Source organism: Suricata suricatta, chromosome 10, assembly GCF_006229205.1.
Source record: "Suricata suricatta isolate VVHF042 chromosome 10, meerkat_22Aug2017_6uvM2_HiC, whole genome shotgun sequence".
Classification (NCBI taxonomy): Eukaryota; Metazoa; Chordata; class Mammalia; order Carnivora; family Herpestidae; genus Suricata; species Suricata suricatta.
The window spans coordinates 21,300,777-21,317,743 of record NC_043709.1 but is presented as its reverse complement, the minus strand read 5'-3'; the positions used below and the strand labels follow the sequence as shown (position 1 = coordinate 21,317,743).

Genomic DNA, 16,967 nt, shown 5'->3' with positions numbered 1-16,967 from the left:
CCAGGCATGCCAAGAACAATGAGGAGAAAAATCAATCAACTGAAACCAATCCCAAACTGACAGAGATATTAGGGTTAGAAGATGAAGCATTAAAACAGTTATTGTAACTGCATTTCACATGTTCAACATATTAGAGGAAAGATCTAGCACATTAAATAGACATATGAAAAAATATAAAAAAGACTCATGTCTAATGATTGGAGATGAAAACTACAATCACGGAGAGAAAAATACACTGACTGTTACTAATGGCAGATTAGATATTACAAGAAGAAAAGATTAGTAAACTTGAAGTCATACAATAGAAATTATCCAAATGAATCTCACAGAGAAAAAACATTGAAGAAAATGAACAGAGCATTGGTGATCTGTGGCCCAACTTCAAATAGCCTAATATACATATAATTGGAGTTTCCAAAGCAGGGGAGAGAGAATGTGGGACAGAAAATAATATTTTAAGAAATAATGACCATGGTGCAGTCACTATAGAAAACAGTATGGATGGTTTACAAAAATTTAAAAATTGAATTACCATATGAACCAGCAATCCAATTTCTAGATGTATATACAAAAGAATTAAAAACATAATCTCAAGGAGATGTTAGTACAATGATGTTCACTGAGGCATTATCCATAATACTCAACAGGTAGAAGCAACCTAAATGTCTACCAACAGATGAATGGATAAAGAAAACATAGTATATCCATACAATGAATATTATTCAGACTTAAAAAGAAGGAAATTCTATCATATGTTATAACATGGGTAAACTTTGAGGACGTTATGTTAAGGGAATTAAGTTAGTCACAAAAAGACAAATACTACATGATTTTACTTATGTGAGGTATCTAATGTAGTAGTCAGACTCTTAGAAACAGAAAATAGGATGGTGGTTGCAGGGCATGGGGAGAGGAGGAATGGGGGAATGTTTTTCAATGGACATAGTTTCAGTTTCACAGGATGAAAAGTTCTAGAGATCTGTTACACAACAATGTGAATAGATACCACTGTACTTATACTTAAAAATGGTTAACATGGCAAATTTTATATGTTTTTGACTACAGCAAAAATGACTGTGGGGATGGTTGCATAACTCTGATAGAATTGTACACTATAAATGAAGAAACTGTATGATATGTGGATTATATCTCAATAAAGCCATAAAAACAAGTTCAGGATATTATCCAGCAATGAGAGAGAATAAACAGTCCCACAGCTATGTACCATGTGATGTGAACAAAAGAAGCTCATACAAAAACAAGCAAATTGCACCCTGCTGTTAAAAGTAAGGAGGGCAGTTGCTTTAGGGGGCTCTGGGGAGACTAGCAGGGGCTATGAGGGGCCTTTTGGGTGCTGGTAATTTTCAATTTCTTGTTCTGGGTGCTAGTTACATGTGTGTAAGTTTTTGGCAAAAATACAATGATACATGGAGGGTACATGGACTTTTGTGTGTGTGTGTTATACTTCCATAAAAATTTTTTTGAAAACTTGAAGGAAAAAGGAGAAATATAAGAATTTAATGGGAAACCAAAAAAGTTAAAAGGAGAATGACCCAAAAATTTCCAAAGTTAATGAAAACTAAGATAAAACTAATATCTAAAAAGAATCACATATAAGAAGTTGAAAAAAAAACTTTACACACAAAAAACATGAGAAAAACGACATCAAGGTACATCATAGTCAAATTGTTCAAAACCAGTAATAAAGAGAATACCATTAAGTGCAGCCAGGGGCGGGGGTTGGGGGGAAGACAAGTTATATGCAGAGGAATAGAAACAAGAACAAAACTGAAAAAAGAAAGGATAACAGCAGAGGTCTCATCACAAATAATGCAGGAGAGAGGCTGGTGGGTCCACATCTCTAAAATACAGTTACTGTAGAATTCTATATTCAGCAAAAACGGTTCTTTAAAATAAAGGCAAAATAAAGTCTTTTTACCAGTAGTCCCACAGTATATAAATGTTAAAGGAAGGTCTTTGGGTAGAAGGAGAATGACAGTGGATGGAAATATAGTTATAAAACAAAGGAGCGAGGAGCCGGGGTAGCTTTATGGGTGTGTCTTAGGAGGTTACACAAGGGCCTGCTCTTCGAAGGAGGCTGTGCTTAGCTTAGTGTTCTGCTGTCATTGTCTTAAGAGTTTCAAATAAGTTTTGAACAACAGGTCCCATATTTTCATATTTTATGGGATCTCCAAATTATGAAGAATTAACAGTGGTCCTAATGAGGAATACTTTGTAGTCCATGGGAGTCAGGGGAAAGGCTGGGATGCTGAGCTTGACTAAGTCATATGTTCAGGCATGGAATGTGGAACACTACAGGAGATTTCTTCAGAGGAAATTAGGGATGTTTTGAGTTTAATCAGGAGAAGAATGAGTAAACTCTGGATGGGGAAACCCCCCCAAAACAGTTGTCCACTAAAATAACTTTTTTATAGTAGACCTTTCTAGATAGAACATGATTTTCTTTTTTGTACAGAGGTGGCTCACAAATGGCTATAATCAGAGGGCTTTAGTTCTTCATGAAATTAATTTGTTGCTGAGTGCTCTCTTCAGGCTCAAATACCTTGTTTATGTCTGTGTGTGTCTTACGGATTCTGGCATCAGCACTTCAGTAGTGCCTATTCTATAATATTGACCCCAAGGCACTGAAAGTATGTAAATTTACTTTGAATGCAAAAGAAAAGCTATATTGCTTCCAGTGAAGTTTTAATGTTTAAGTATATTCTACTGTAGTCTAATTCATTCTGAGTGTAGAGCAAGGCCCCAAAGCTGAGAGGGGTATAATAGGTGCAGATATGCAAAATATGCTGAAAGATAGTGGAGCCAGCATAGCCCATCACCACCCCCAGGGCTGAAAACCACTGGGAGGGGGTATTTACTTGGGAGATGATTATTCCTCTCATGTAAGGAAGGGAGAAGAGTGCTTTTTCAAAAACTTGAGCAAAATTATGGAAGCTTCCAGAGAGTTCCTAGAAGAGCTTGCAGTTTAGATGCAGGGAGTGAGAGTAATAGAGTTCATGGGCTTTGCCCAATACAGACCTGATAAAGTCTCTAGCTCAGAGGCCATACCTAGCTATCCTGAAGTCTTGTGGAGAGCCAGCTGTGCTATACATGGGTGTAAGCGAATTGCTTAAATCCATGGAGAATTTATAAAGTTTGTTCTACACTTGAATACTCATATCCAGTAATTTACTTTAAAGCCTTTGGCTTTGATTAAAGTTGTTAACATTTGAAGTGTTTAATGATGTAGCTTCCCTGGTGTGGAAATATGAATATTTTTCTCATTTATTAATGTCCTAGAGTGAAGACATAACCTTTTACTTAAAATAATTGGTTTGGAAATGGAATTATAACATTTATCTTCCCCTTACATCGTCTACAACTTATGAATTTGCTCATTATTTTTCTTGGTTAGGAGTATAAGTAACTATTTGCCTTTACCCAATACATTTATACAGACACAAACACACACACTCACACATGCAAAAAAAGACTTTCAAGGAGTAAACTAGATTGCAGTTACAATGATAAGGGTAGGGTAGAAAGGAGTGAGAGTTTATAATGCGGATCATGAAATAAAAACATCAAAGCAAATAATGAGTCTAAATTTGATACAAATGAGACCATATAGCACTTAAAACAAAGTCACACAAGTAAAGATTTAACACAAAACTAGAATATGAAACTTGAAAGATTCTTAGTACATCTCCAAGTGATTAGATTATCAAAATTTCCCTGGAAAGTTAGAAATTTAATCAACAACAGTGCAACAAAAATGAAAACCAAGACCCAAAACCAAAAAAACCAAAAATATGACAGTCCTAAATAAAAGAGTGATGGAAGTATAGTTTCAGTAGCTGTGAGCCTAGAAGCACATGATCTTTTAATCAATTTACTGCTGCAAGAATAAGCCAAATGATTTTCAAGAGATACATATGGGTATTGCTACCTTAATTATTTTGATTCTACCCAAAGGTATTTAGAACACAGCTACTGAAATTAGATTTTTAAAGCTATTCTTGTACTTCTGAGCAGAGAATTAAAAATGCACTTAAGCTGAATTTTATTTTGTTTGATGAGTATTTTTTTGATGGGTATTTTGATCATTATCAATATTGTAAGGTATCATAGCATTGGCTAGAATTATTTCCTTAGTAAATAATGATAAAGCCAATGGGAAGAATTAATTACATGTTCTACACTGAGATTCACACACTAATAAATTTAATTTTTAATTTTAATTTTTTTGAGAGAAAGTGAGCATGCACATGAACAGGGGAGGAGCAGAGGGAGAGGGAAACTTAAGCAGGTTCCATGCCCATAATGGAGCCCTATGAAGGGCTTGATTTCACAACTCTTGAGACCACGATCTGAGCTGAAACCAAGAGCTGGACACTTAAACTACTGAGCCATCCAGGCACCCCTAAACATTAATAGATTGGGAAGTGTTAAAATTTATTTCATCTAGCCAAATCTCCGTCATAGTTGCACAGTTAGGTGTACCTTCGTAGGTAAAATAAGTTAACACTGTTTTCCATAATTGCAATACATTTTTTGTTTAGGAAATGGATTACTTTCATAACTATCCATACATACTTCATGGAGAAAATATGTAGCCCTTTTATCTAAAAATCCCCCCACGCAGAGTTGTTGAGGCTATCCATAGCAGTAGGAACTGTTGTGCACACTTGCCTGAGTGACCTTCTGAGTAAAGAAAATTCATGTATCTGAGCACTGCTAACTAGTTTTTAGCTCTCTTAACAAGCCTTTGGAGAGGACTATAATTGAAGGGAGAGGTTTATCCCACTAGCATCTGCAGAGAGAACACTTTTCCTGACAATCTCTCTCCATATATTCATAGAACACTAAAATATCAATACAAAATTAAAGGTAGTATTAATGATGTTATTAATGAGAGTAGCAGACACAGACAAAACAGAGCTATTAGTCAAACAGCTTATGAATAGGAAGCAAAGATTAGGTAATGAAAGGAACAATTATTGGCATACACTCAGTTCTCTAAGTCTAGACACACATGGGCCTGTAAAACCCTACATCTTAAAAGTTTCTTTGTGCTTGATTTCCACTGCTGAGAATGCTGATACTAAGAAACAAGATTTCTACTACTCTCCCTCATCCCTATGCATTGGGTGGTGTTGTGACCAAAATCTTTTATAGATTATTCAAATAACCTTGTTTATCAAAGACAATAACGCATTCTGCCAAAAAAAGATCTTTGGGCCTTTTTGAAAGATTACAATTTTAAATGTATTTGTACTTTTCAAATCACAGTTCTATATAGTTTTCATTTCTTCATGAAAATACTTCAAATAAACTTATACTCACTGAGTTACTGTTTTCAGATATCACACAAAAAACCATGTGACATTTGAGGCTTAATCGATACTATTTAGTGATGCTGAAGGCGTTTGTAATCATAGCAGGAGCCAACCTCCCCCACCCTCCTCCCCTCCAACAGCAGACATCTGTATCAAAGACAGCCCACCTTGCACTTTTCTTTTCATGTTACATACAACAATAGTTATTGAAGCCATTTGGTTTCCTTAAACTGAACCACTCACTACAAAGATTCAGGATGTAAATTTCTCTAAACAAGCTGTGCTCTAAATCAAAGTAATTGCACATTCTCTTCAGGGTAGAAAACAACAAATTATGGGTACTTAATATAGAATTACTAGGTCCATATATCATATATGAGATTATTTTATATTTGGATGTCTCCCTCATCAGTTGGGATAAATTAAAGTCTTGAATTTGAGACTAAAGCTTTGTAAGCCAGAAGCCACAAATTTTGCCTTTCTTTCATTTGAAAACCCAACAACCTTAAAGCATCAAATAAACTACCCTTGTAGCAGTACCAGTGGGCATAAAAATTTTGTTCTCTGATTTCCAAGTCTAAAGGTGCAGATTAATTTTTGTTTACAATAAAAATATCCACGGAATTAAATGACTTGCATAGCCTCCTCATCAAGAGTATGAACTTGCCCATGTAGATGTCACAAACCTTACATTCCATCAGATTAAGGAAAATATACAGCATTGGTGTTAGATGCAGATGCACTCCGGGCCAGAGGACTTGGCCTCAAGAGCTAAGACACAGTGACTATGTTGTCCAATTCTGATACAATGCTCGTGACTGACACTTCTCTCCAGATTGACGTCAGACTGTATCACAGTAAATGTAGCCAAAGGGAAAATGCTTAAGGACTCTGTATGGGTGGAAAAGGCTAGTATTCTGTCCCAGCTCAAGGCTGGCTGGTGTATGAGTGCTGATGGATCAGTCTCTGAGCCCTGACATCAAACCTGGGGCCTCAGAGCATCACTGACCTACAGTCGTTGTAGTCATCCACAGGGGACGTAGTGATTGAACAAGGATGCCTAGGCTGCTGGTATTCCCAGCCCTGGGAACAGTGTGGGTCCAAGCTCACACCTTAAACGTTAGCCCCAGCATTTGGATTTTGAGAGAGTCCTGCTTCTGTGATCCTTGCTTCAAAGAAAACATTTTATAATAGAATTCTATTGGAATCGCTGCTTTTCAATGGGGGATTATGGCTAATGCCAGTTAAGAGAGTGACTCATGTGCTATCTAAGTATCTGTTCTTCAGCGGGGAACAATATTACTCAGAAGATGATATACAGAGATATTTGTCAAGTTGTATCATTGACTAGAATGTCTCTTAATTGGAAACACGTTTGTTTGATCTATGGAAGGGCCCCCTTTAACAAATGGCTAAGAGTAGTCATCAAATGAATATTGGATTCTCAGTGGTGAACTGAAGTCTCCTTGATGCAACCAAAATGCAATACAATTTCTGTTAGTTCCACTGTGTTGCCACACAGATTAAGAACAGAATTAATCAGAGGCTTTTAGTCAGACAATGGGTTTCTTCTGAAATAATGATAGCTTTTGTGAGGGAGAAAGGACAGAGAGCAAAGAGGAACTGATGGCAAATTAGAAGAAGGAGCCAAAAATTTGTCCATTTAAAGTTGATTTTTGGTTTAAAGAATAGTTTTTATGAGATGTTCTAGAAAAGATACTATTTTTAAAACAGATTTTTAAGAGCAAAGAATAATGGTCATTTAAAATAATTAATGTAATGAAATATGTGGAGACTGGACTTTTGGAGAGAAAGTTCTATAAAGAGTAGAAAAAAATCTCTTTTGAATGAGCAGATATTTATTTGCTTTATGTTTCAGTTTATGGGTGTTTTTTTCAGTTTTAGAATATAAAATCTAAATCTAAGAAATTCTCTAAAAGATTAAGTGATTTTTCACTGGCATGTTCACGGTGCCAAATATAATGTGAAGCAGGATAAGTACATGTTACTTCTTCATTTCTTTCATTCCTCGATGCCATTAGAAATAAAAGAGCAGTAAAAATGAAATGAGTAAAGTATCAGCATTAAAACTATTTCTGCAGACCTAGGTGATCTCTTTGGGCCTGAATACATGGCAACATATACTGTCCAGTTTTTATAGAAAATATTTGCCAAGTATATAAATAAAACAGAGACAACCTAAGATTAGATATAAGCTATAGCAAATGAAAATTTTATAGTACAGCACCCTATTTAATAAGAACAAAAGCAGTGTTATCAAGAAGAATAGGGTTTATATATGCAGTCAAGGAACAGAGAAAAGGAAACATAATAGAGACAAGAAACTAAAAATGATAACTCTAATCTTTAACAATGAATATAAGCGAGGTCAGGATGGGAGCCTATTTGTGATCATGTCCATATCTCAAAATGACTAAATTTTCTAAAATGGAAAGCCTCAAAATGCTTAGAAACCTTCCTTGGATAATGCACAACACCCTGAGGGTCCTCTTAGCGGCCCACATCAAAACTTTGAAAGATGGTGACCGTGAAACTTGACTGGAACCAAGACAGACATATATTTAAAGCAGAAGGCATATCTGTAAATTCTTGATGGATGTCCAAACAATAACAAAGAAAGAAAAAATGACCCACCTACAACAGGAATTTCATTAACAAAGGTTGAATGGAGAAGGTATCTTTAAGAGACCAACTTACGTTAATAAGTTCAACCTCCCAGATTTTTTTCAACAGGTCCATCGATGTGTAGCCATTAATTAGAAAGGCTTTGGTGTAGTCACCTAGTTCAATGGAATCCAGCCACTCAGCGACAGAAGTGGGATGATAGCCATCATGGCCAATGGGTCTCATCTGTAATTTAAAAAATCACATTAGGATTAGAATTACTTTGTGTTTTGTCAAACAATGGATTTTGCCCCTTGGAAATTCATCTGATATGAAGCAACAGACCTTTTTGGATGAGAAAATAAGGAAAACCAAAATACTTTTATGCACAAATCTGTCATTAATAATTTTCACACTGAATTAGTTTTCACAAATGCACCCAGAAATTTCTAATTTAGTTGCTGTATCCACTCCATATTTGAGAAAACGAAATGTGTCAAACTTCTGTTATAAACATTATTGACATTCTGTTGGATGGAATTTAAAATCATGTCAGTTGAGCAGTATTAAATTCAATGCTGAAGGCACAAGAAACTGTGCTCCCAAAATGTAGATGATAATTCTCATATGTATAACATCAAAGCATGTGAAAATAATGCACTTAAACATCCAAAGGCATTCATGCTTATGCAAGACATGTATTGTAGGTAGTGCAAACACGCTGGACAAACATACTGCCGTGTGAAGCAGTGAAGGAGAGGCTCTGGGGTGTTTAAAGACCGTGTGTTCTGCATAGACTCTACAGTATGTTCGACATGAATAGAGAACTTGCTGGCAGACAGGTTCCTATTTTCCGTCAGCTATATACAGATTTTTTTTTCTTTAGGAGAACAAAGAAGTGTGACAGCAGCATAATGTTTCTCAGTTTAAATTGGAGTGTGAAAGTAATTTAAGCAAGAGAAACTTCTGGGTTTAAAATTTTGTATGATTATTCTAGTCTTCTAGCTTTTATTTGGAATTTTAGTTGAATTTGTGGTTCTTGGATTTTGAAGTAACTCACTTCTAACTTGGTGTTGCTCTGTATGCCATGCCGTGTATCTCTTACTTCAGTTATTACAGACGGGTGGTGCTTCATCAACCGATGTGATCCTTCAGTGAAATTCATGATGGGAATAGCAAAGCTGGGAAAAATACATTGATTTTCCTCTCCCTTCAGATTCAAGGAGATAAATATCAATGGAAATCTAGATGATGCTGATTTGTGAGCAGAGAAAAGATTAGTCTGGCTGTCAGGGATTCAGATTTTAATCCCAAACATGGTAGGCTTTCTGTCACTATGAGGCATTCTCATTTTGGAGATTCTTCTCACTCTTCCATTTGTTTTTTTTGGTTTGTTTTTTGGATTCAAGGTGTTCATTAGGGATCAACACCTGAGAAAGGAGGGATGAGAAGCAGGGTCGGGCAGAAGAGGAGATGGGTTGTGATGTGTCCCGGTGAAGCCTCTGTGAACCCAGTGGGGAGCTCTGGCAAAGGTCAGTTATGGGAGGTCCTGTGCTGGGCAGCACGACTGGGCCTCTGTGCCTCACCACTCTTCGTCCCTGGATGTAGCTGCCATGGGAGAAGCATGACTCTAGTGAGGCCGCTCTCTGCATCAGAGGCGGACCTGCAGATGCTGACAGCTGGAGACTGCTGACCACTTTCCCTGCTGCTGGCAAGTCCTTCTTTGATGAGAGAGCCTGGAGGAGCATCTCTCTGTCTTCCAGAATACTCTGGACCCAGATTCACCTAAGGTTTGGTTTGGTTTCTACCTTTTTCTTTCTACCCATGTCTTCATTCACATGCATACAACACACTTTTTGTTTTAGGTGAACCATTGGAAAGATTTTTTTCCCCTTAAAACTATTTGTAGGCATCATGAAACTTCACACCTTGATGTTTCAGCATGCACCTTCCAAGAATAAGGACATGTTCCTACATAGCCTTGGTTGTATCACACTCAAAAAATTTAACATTGATAAAGTTGTATTACCTAATATACAGTCTATATTTAAATTTCCCACATATCTGCCAAATAGAATTTAGAGCTATTTTTTCCTTCTGCATAGGCTCAATCAAAGGTCAAGACAATTATACTTTTAAGGATTTCTTCTACCCTTTTCTCTCTCTTTTATTCTCCTGGGATTATATTTACTCCATTTTTAAATTATCTTTTCTCCTTTCCTCTTTCCTATTGTTCCCAATCTATTTTCCATTTTGAGGTTTAAATGTCCTCTATTGGGAGTTATGGTGTAACTCACCATTTGCATTAGAATCTGACCTGCATCAGGCTTCTGTATGTCACTTGTACCTTGGACTGACTCAGTTTAACTACTCCCTGAACGTTCAGTAACACTTAACACGATGTTTACTATGCAGTAGCTACAAATGTAAATGACAACTCAGGGGTTGTAAAATGAAGTTTAGTGGCACTTGCAAATAACTGAATGTTGTATATGTGTAAAATTGAAGATTAGGTTCCAAAGGCACTAAGGCACTACGGTATTAAATACCTCATATTCCATAGAATTATAAAAAACACTGGGGCTAGGGATATTCTCCAGGACTTATTAAGAGGTGGTTGACCCAATGCTACAATTCTGATTGCTCACTGCAGCCTCAGGAAACTCCCTGACTGTCCCAGTTGACAGAATAAAATAACTAGAGAAAGGGCAAGAAGGAAGGAAGAGAGGCTCATTGGAATTGAAATTAACAGCAAAGGTCTTACTGTTAGCCATCCAGAACCTGATGACCCCAGCAGCAGATACAGGGACAAGCTTAGGGAGCCTTGAATCAATCTGGGGAAGAGTCAGATGTCCCATACCAGAAAACTTTGTGCGTGCAGGTGCGCGTGCACACACACACACGCTACTTCTTGGAGACAGCAATTATTTGTCATGTGCTACACAGAGGTTGGCTAATGGTCAGAGTTGGCTAAAGAGAAGTGGTAAGGATATCACCTAGAACTCTTCAAAGCAAACCCTACCAATCCCTCCTTCTTGCCTCAGTGGCAGGAAATTTAAAATCAGAAAAGAGCGAGGTTCCAGTCCATTGGGGAAAACCTAAACTTGGGAAGAGGAAGGTCAAAGGGAATGAACTTAGAGGCTTAAATGGATTGGAACTAAGCTTTCAATATTTTTACATGACTGGAAAGTTATTGGATATGTCTGAATGTCATTAAAAAATTATAAAGAGAGAAGCAGTTGAACTTGGTTGAATGTAGGATTGAAAAAAACAAATCTTAGCAGTATCTGACTTAACACAGACTGCTAAGTAGTATTCTGATTCCTCCTGTGAGGCCAGTTCTCCCTGAGCAACCTTAAGGAGGTGAGAGGGAGGAACATATTTGGTGGGAAGATGGGAGATGGGAGCAAGGTAGAAAGCAAGAGTGAAGAGAACCTGGAGATGAACATGCTAATGTGTACAGGGGCAGCGTTGATCCAGCCACTGACTCAATAAATATTTAGTCAGTGTCTGTTCTGATGAATGCTATAGAACAGTAGAGAACAAAACAGTCATAGTCTCTCCCTCAGGGAAATTATAACACTTAATTAGACAGTATATAAACAGATGACCAATAAATTATGAAGGCTCCGTGTACCTGAAGAGAGGAAAGCATTAGAGCCAAATGAAGTTACAAAATTAACTTGACACATATTTAATGGTATGCAGAATGGTTACTGTGCTGCACAATAATTTCTTTAGAAGCAATTCTTCCATCTGTTCCTTCATTTCTGTTCCTACTGCCACTACCCTGTTTAGGTTCTTGTTAGTGCTTACGAAAACTAATGCAAGAGCCTTCCATGTGGTCTCCCACTTTCGGTCCAGCTTCCATCATGCTGCCGCATCAGTTTTCCAAAAAGCCAAGTATTTAAGTCATCGCTTGCACCAAAACCTATGGTGGCTCCTTCTCGGTAAAAGTGCAAATGTCCTATTCCAGAATTCTAGGACAATTGCGATCAGGTGCCAACTTATGTTTTCAAATTAACCCCATACTACTCTGCCGGGTGTACCCTAAATAGTACGTTAAGTTTCTAGCCATGCCATGAACATGACTGTATGTGCAAGACACTTTTGTATTTTTGCTAATATTATTTTCCATACTTGGAATGCTTTGGCCTCCATTTCTTTTTTTTTTTTCTTATTTTTCTTTGATAGTTTATTGTCAAGGTGGTTTCCATATAGCACCCAGGGCTCAGCTCCACAAGTGCCCTCCTCCATGCCCATTACCCCCCTTCCCCTCTCCCTCACTCCCATCAGCCCTCAGGTTGTTCTCAGTATTCAAGAGTCTCTCATGGTTTGCCTCCCTCCCTCTTCCCAACTATTTTTTCTCCCTCCCCCTCCCCCATGGTCCTCTGTTAAGTGTCTCTGTTCCACTTATGAGTGAAAACATACGATATCTGTCCCTCTCTGCCTGACTTATTTCACTTAGCATGACATCCTCGAGGTCCATCCACTGCACAACAAATGCTTTGGCCTCTATTTCTATTGTGTCCCTCCAAACTGGTTTCTCTTCTTTAGCTTTAAGATACAAATTTCCAAGCATTTGTAGGATTCCTCACATAAATGGCCTATAGCTATCACACAACAAAAATGTATCTACTGCAGCTCACAAACTGGCCATCCCTCTATGTTTCCAATCTTAGTTAGTGGGAAAATATTACATCATTTCCCAAATAGACGCTTAGGAGATACTTTTCTCCTCCTGTTTTACTATCATATTTAATTAGGCAACAAGTCTCATAAATTTGATTTCAGTTCCCTCCTTCCAAAATGGACTTTGGAATCTGACAATAATATCTACTTCCAGTGTTGTTGTAAAGATTGTATGTTATAGGGCATGTAAATTGCTTAGCACAGTACTTTGAATATAATAGGTCTTTAATAGCTTGGTTTTCTTCTCTCACCATGCGCTAAATTAGGCTCATGCATATTTTTGTTTATTTAGCCTATGCTTTGAAACTGCATTATATTGGGTCCTTTAGCCGCTAATCAACTTTTAATCAAGATTCTTCTTTCCTCTCTCATTCCTCTCTTTCCCTTACTTCATTCCATTTCCATCTTGTTTTAAAAAGGGTTTATGCCTGCTAATCTCTTTATACTCTGCCTTTCCCAAGCAGACAGGTACTTTTCAGAAATACATCTGATAAGATCACTCAAGTATAATGAATTGTTATTTACAGTTCCTCACTTTCTTCCTTGAATTATGCCTCTGTGCCTTGTATTAGAATTATGCCTCTGCATTGTATCCATTGTGATTGGAGTTACTTCTCCATCTAGTGATGTTGACCATGTACTTGCTTGGCCAATGGTACAGGTAGAAGTGTCAGTATGGCACTTTATAAGTAAGGCTCTTTACTTCTGTGATCTACCCCTCCTTTTGTGTTTTTATGCTCTATTATAAGAATAACAGGGGCCTGAGCAGTCACCTAACTGTAACCCAATGCTTGGAGTCTACCCTGGATTACTGGACTTTGGGCAAATCCAGCTGAAGTTAGATGAACTATATAGCTGCCCTGCAAACTCATGATTAAGAAAAATAAATATATTTTTCATTGCTATAAAGCTTTGAAATTTTGACCTATAAGGGAAAACTGACTAATAGAGTCATATTTTAATTTCAAAATCCTTGGTATTTATAGGAGTCAGGGCTCTCCAGAGAAATAGAGCTAATAGGATGTGTATACACACATGCACAAGTTCAAAAGCTGACAAGTCCTGAGATCTGCTGGGTAGGCTGGCAGGCTGGAGACCCAGAGAAGAGCTGATGTTGCAGCCCAAGCCTGAAAGCAGTCTGGAAGAAGAATTCCCTCTTTTTCTGTGGGAGACCTCAGTCTTGTTCTTGTAAGGCATTCAGCTGATTGTATGGGGTCCGTCCATATAACACAGGGCAGACTGCTTTACTCAGAGCCCATTGATTTAAATGTTAATTTCATCTAACAAATGCTTTCATGCTGACATCTATGCTGGAGTTTGACCAAACATCTGGGTATCATGGCCTACCCAAAGTGACACATGAAATGATCCAAACTCTTTATGAGTCCGAAGGCATCTCAATGAGACTGAGAAAGACCAGGGATGCAGAGCTGAGCTAACATCAACATCCTTCCCAAGCTTTCTGGCTGTCATCTAGTAAACATTTATGTCCTGCATCCTTACTAATCCAAAACTCAGTAAATCTGGATCTTAGGAGTATGATTTTTTGAGGGCATAGTCCATTTTATAACTCACATACCTCTGTACCTTTGTTCAAATCATTCCCTCTGCCAGAAATACTGTTTGGCCTCTGTTCTCCTGTTGAAATGCTATCCATTCTTAAAAGGTCTTATTTAAATATTGCCTCTTCTGTGAAGCCTTCTCCAATGCTACTCCTACTCCCAAGTCAAAATTAATTATATCTTTCCCAAGATTTTTCCAGTAATTTTCATATAATTCTATTATAGCTAGAGATGTATCCATCTTCTTCATTAGACTGTCATCCTTTCAATGAAGAAACTAGGTTTTAGCCATCTTTTCATCTTTTATGTGCCCAGTGGAGCATCTCATACATGGCAGGCATTTGCCAAATGTTTATTAAATTAAGTGATTTAATGAACACATGAAGATTAAGTGACAAATTAATTTTAGTGGCATGGAATCCACTTGTAAAGGAGATTTGTATTTTGTACTACATATTATGAGGGTTATATTTATGACTAACATTAATGTTGCATAAATACTTAAAATGATTATAAACCAAGACCCAATTCCAGGTAGTATGCTGTGTTAAAAAAAATGTACTGGGCTTTGTTTCCATAGCCCAGCATCTCGATTCTACTATTAACAAGCTGTGTAACTGAGGGCCAATGATCTCACCTCTCCAAGCTTCAGCGTTCTCATCCATAAAATGATGGTGTTGGGCCAATAATACCAATTCCTAAATCTTGCAATTCTATGTTTTGTAAGTTGATATCAAATTAGTGTCAGATTTATTTATTCAGTAAAGGAAAAAGAAGCCCAAAGGCAAAAGTAAGGAAAAAAACAACGTAGGACATTTAGGCTAAAGGTCAGATGGCATCCATATTTGTTTCAGGAGTCATCAGCAGCATCCACAAGGAGTACTGTGACTCTTCCCAGCAGGAACATCTGGCAGGACAGAGCTAGACAGAGACAGCTCCCGGGCCTGCAGAACTGCTGGATGTGAATGGGAGCTAGGCGCAGTGTGCAGTCAGAGAGGCAGGATGGTGGGCAGTCAGTAGGCTTTTCTAACAGAGGGTCACAGCAAGGCCGTCTGATTCAACTCATTGAATCCTAAAGTGTGGGGAAAACCTAAGCTGGGACAGAAACTGGAGTTAGCAGTGAAAGAAGCTTCCAGGTCACCTTCAATCTAAAAGGTAGGTTCTTTACTCTAGAGTCGCTTTATTTTTCTTTTTGGCTTGCCATGAACTGGAACATACGTGCCTGCAGCCCAGCTTTAACCACACAGGCAAAATAATACCCCAGAGTTTGGGAAATGCTTCTCAAACCTTAATGTACTAAAGAATCACGTGGGAAATCTTGTTGTCGTGCAGGTTCTAATTCAATAGTTTGGATGGATAATTTGAAATTCTGTATTTCTAACAAGCTTCTGGTAGGTAATGCTAATGCTGTCAGTCCATGGACCATACTTTGAGTAGCAGTGCTTTAGAGAATGACAGAGCAACAGATGGAGGGTACTGGGTCCTTCCAGAATTGCACAGAGCAGAGCCAACTTGAAAACCTGGACTGCTTACTTCAGGATTGTTACGTGGGAGAAGTAAATGTTCTATTCTTTAAACCACTACATTTTGGAGGTTTCTATTCTAGCAGCTTAGCCTTTCCTCTAATACAAACAGAATTGAAAATAAGGGAATTTCATACATAACATTTAAGGAAGCCTATACTTCCATTTGACAGTATGTTGCACTGTCACTTGTTTTGTGACGCCATTAATTTTCACATTCGTTGCCATTAAAAGAAACTTCATTCCCTTTTACTGCGTTTGTTGGCATCTTTTTGTCAATCACACTGTCATCCCTTTGTGATAAACTATGCAAGAGATAAGAGGGGGAAATTGTGGGAAAACCTCAAGTATCTAGCTTTGACACCTTGTATCTGGGTACATGGTGATGTTACTAAATGAGAAAGAAAAGGAAATAGACTGAGGTGACATGCATAATTCTGAGATATGAGAAATTATAGATGCTTTAGAATTGTGCTTTAAATGTGGGGGAGAAGTCTATAGGTGGATCTTGGCTTCTCCACTTATTAGCTGTATGACCTTGAGTAAGGTACTCCATCTTCCCTAGCATCGTTTTCTGATTAGTAATGTGAGAGATAAAATTAACATCTACTGGGGGTAGTCACAGGCATTCAGTGAAACAATGCAAGTAGAGTTTAGCACCGTACTTGGCACACAGAAACACTCAATAAATCTGAGTTATTTTTATCGTAAGTGGGCGCTGAAATCATGCACGGATGAGACTGCAGAGGGTGTGTAGTGTGAGAAAAGTGGTGTGAGGACAAACCATCACTTGCAAAGTAAAAGATAAGAATTATACTCAGGAGACCAAAAACAGGAATAGTCAAGATAAGAAGGGAGGCAGGGGAAATTTAGCTTCGAAGAGGATGTAGTCAGCAGTGATGGAATGTTGCAGAGAGGTCTACTAAGATGAGGACAGAGAAGCGTGCGTGGGACCCAGCCTGAGGCTAGGCTGCCCTGGGTTGAGGCACAGGGCAGAGGGAAGAGAAAGGAGCAGCAGTAACCAGAGCTATTCGGATTACATCATTGGGGTTTGCATGGAAAGGGAAGGAGGGAGACGGAAGGTTTGAGAAAGCACAAAGACCAGGAATTGGGAAAAAGTGAGAAATGAGGGCTTGGGATATACAAGAAAATATGAATCCACAGGTGCAATGGAGATTGAGATGATATAGAGGGCTTATCTTTTGCTTTGGGGTTTTGGTGGCCTT

At 38.0% G+C, this 16,967-nt stretch overlaps 1 protein-coding gene across 4 annotated transcripts in view; it reads right to left on the bottom strand.

The window, feature by feature from the left end:
* Nucleotides 1-16,967, bottom strand: part of ANKS1B (ankyrin repeat and sterile alpha motif domain containing 1B) — a 1,093,013-nt gene that overhangs the window by 276,948 nt on the left and 799,098 nt on the right. For all 4 annotated transcript variants that reach the window (XM_029953701.1, XM_029953700.1, XM_029953698.1 and 1 more), the window contains one exon: nucleotides 8,058-8,210. In XM_029953701.1, coding sequence (XP_029809561.1) covers nucleotides 8,058-8,210 — 153 coding nt within the window. The remainder of the gene's footprint in view (nucleotides 1-8,057; nucleotides 8,211-16,967) is intronic.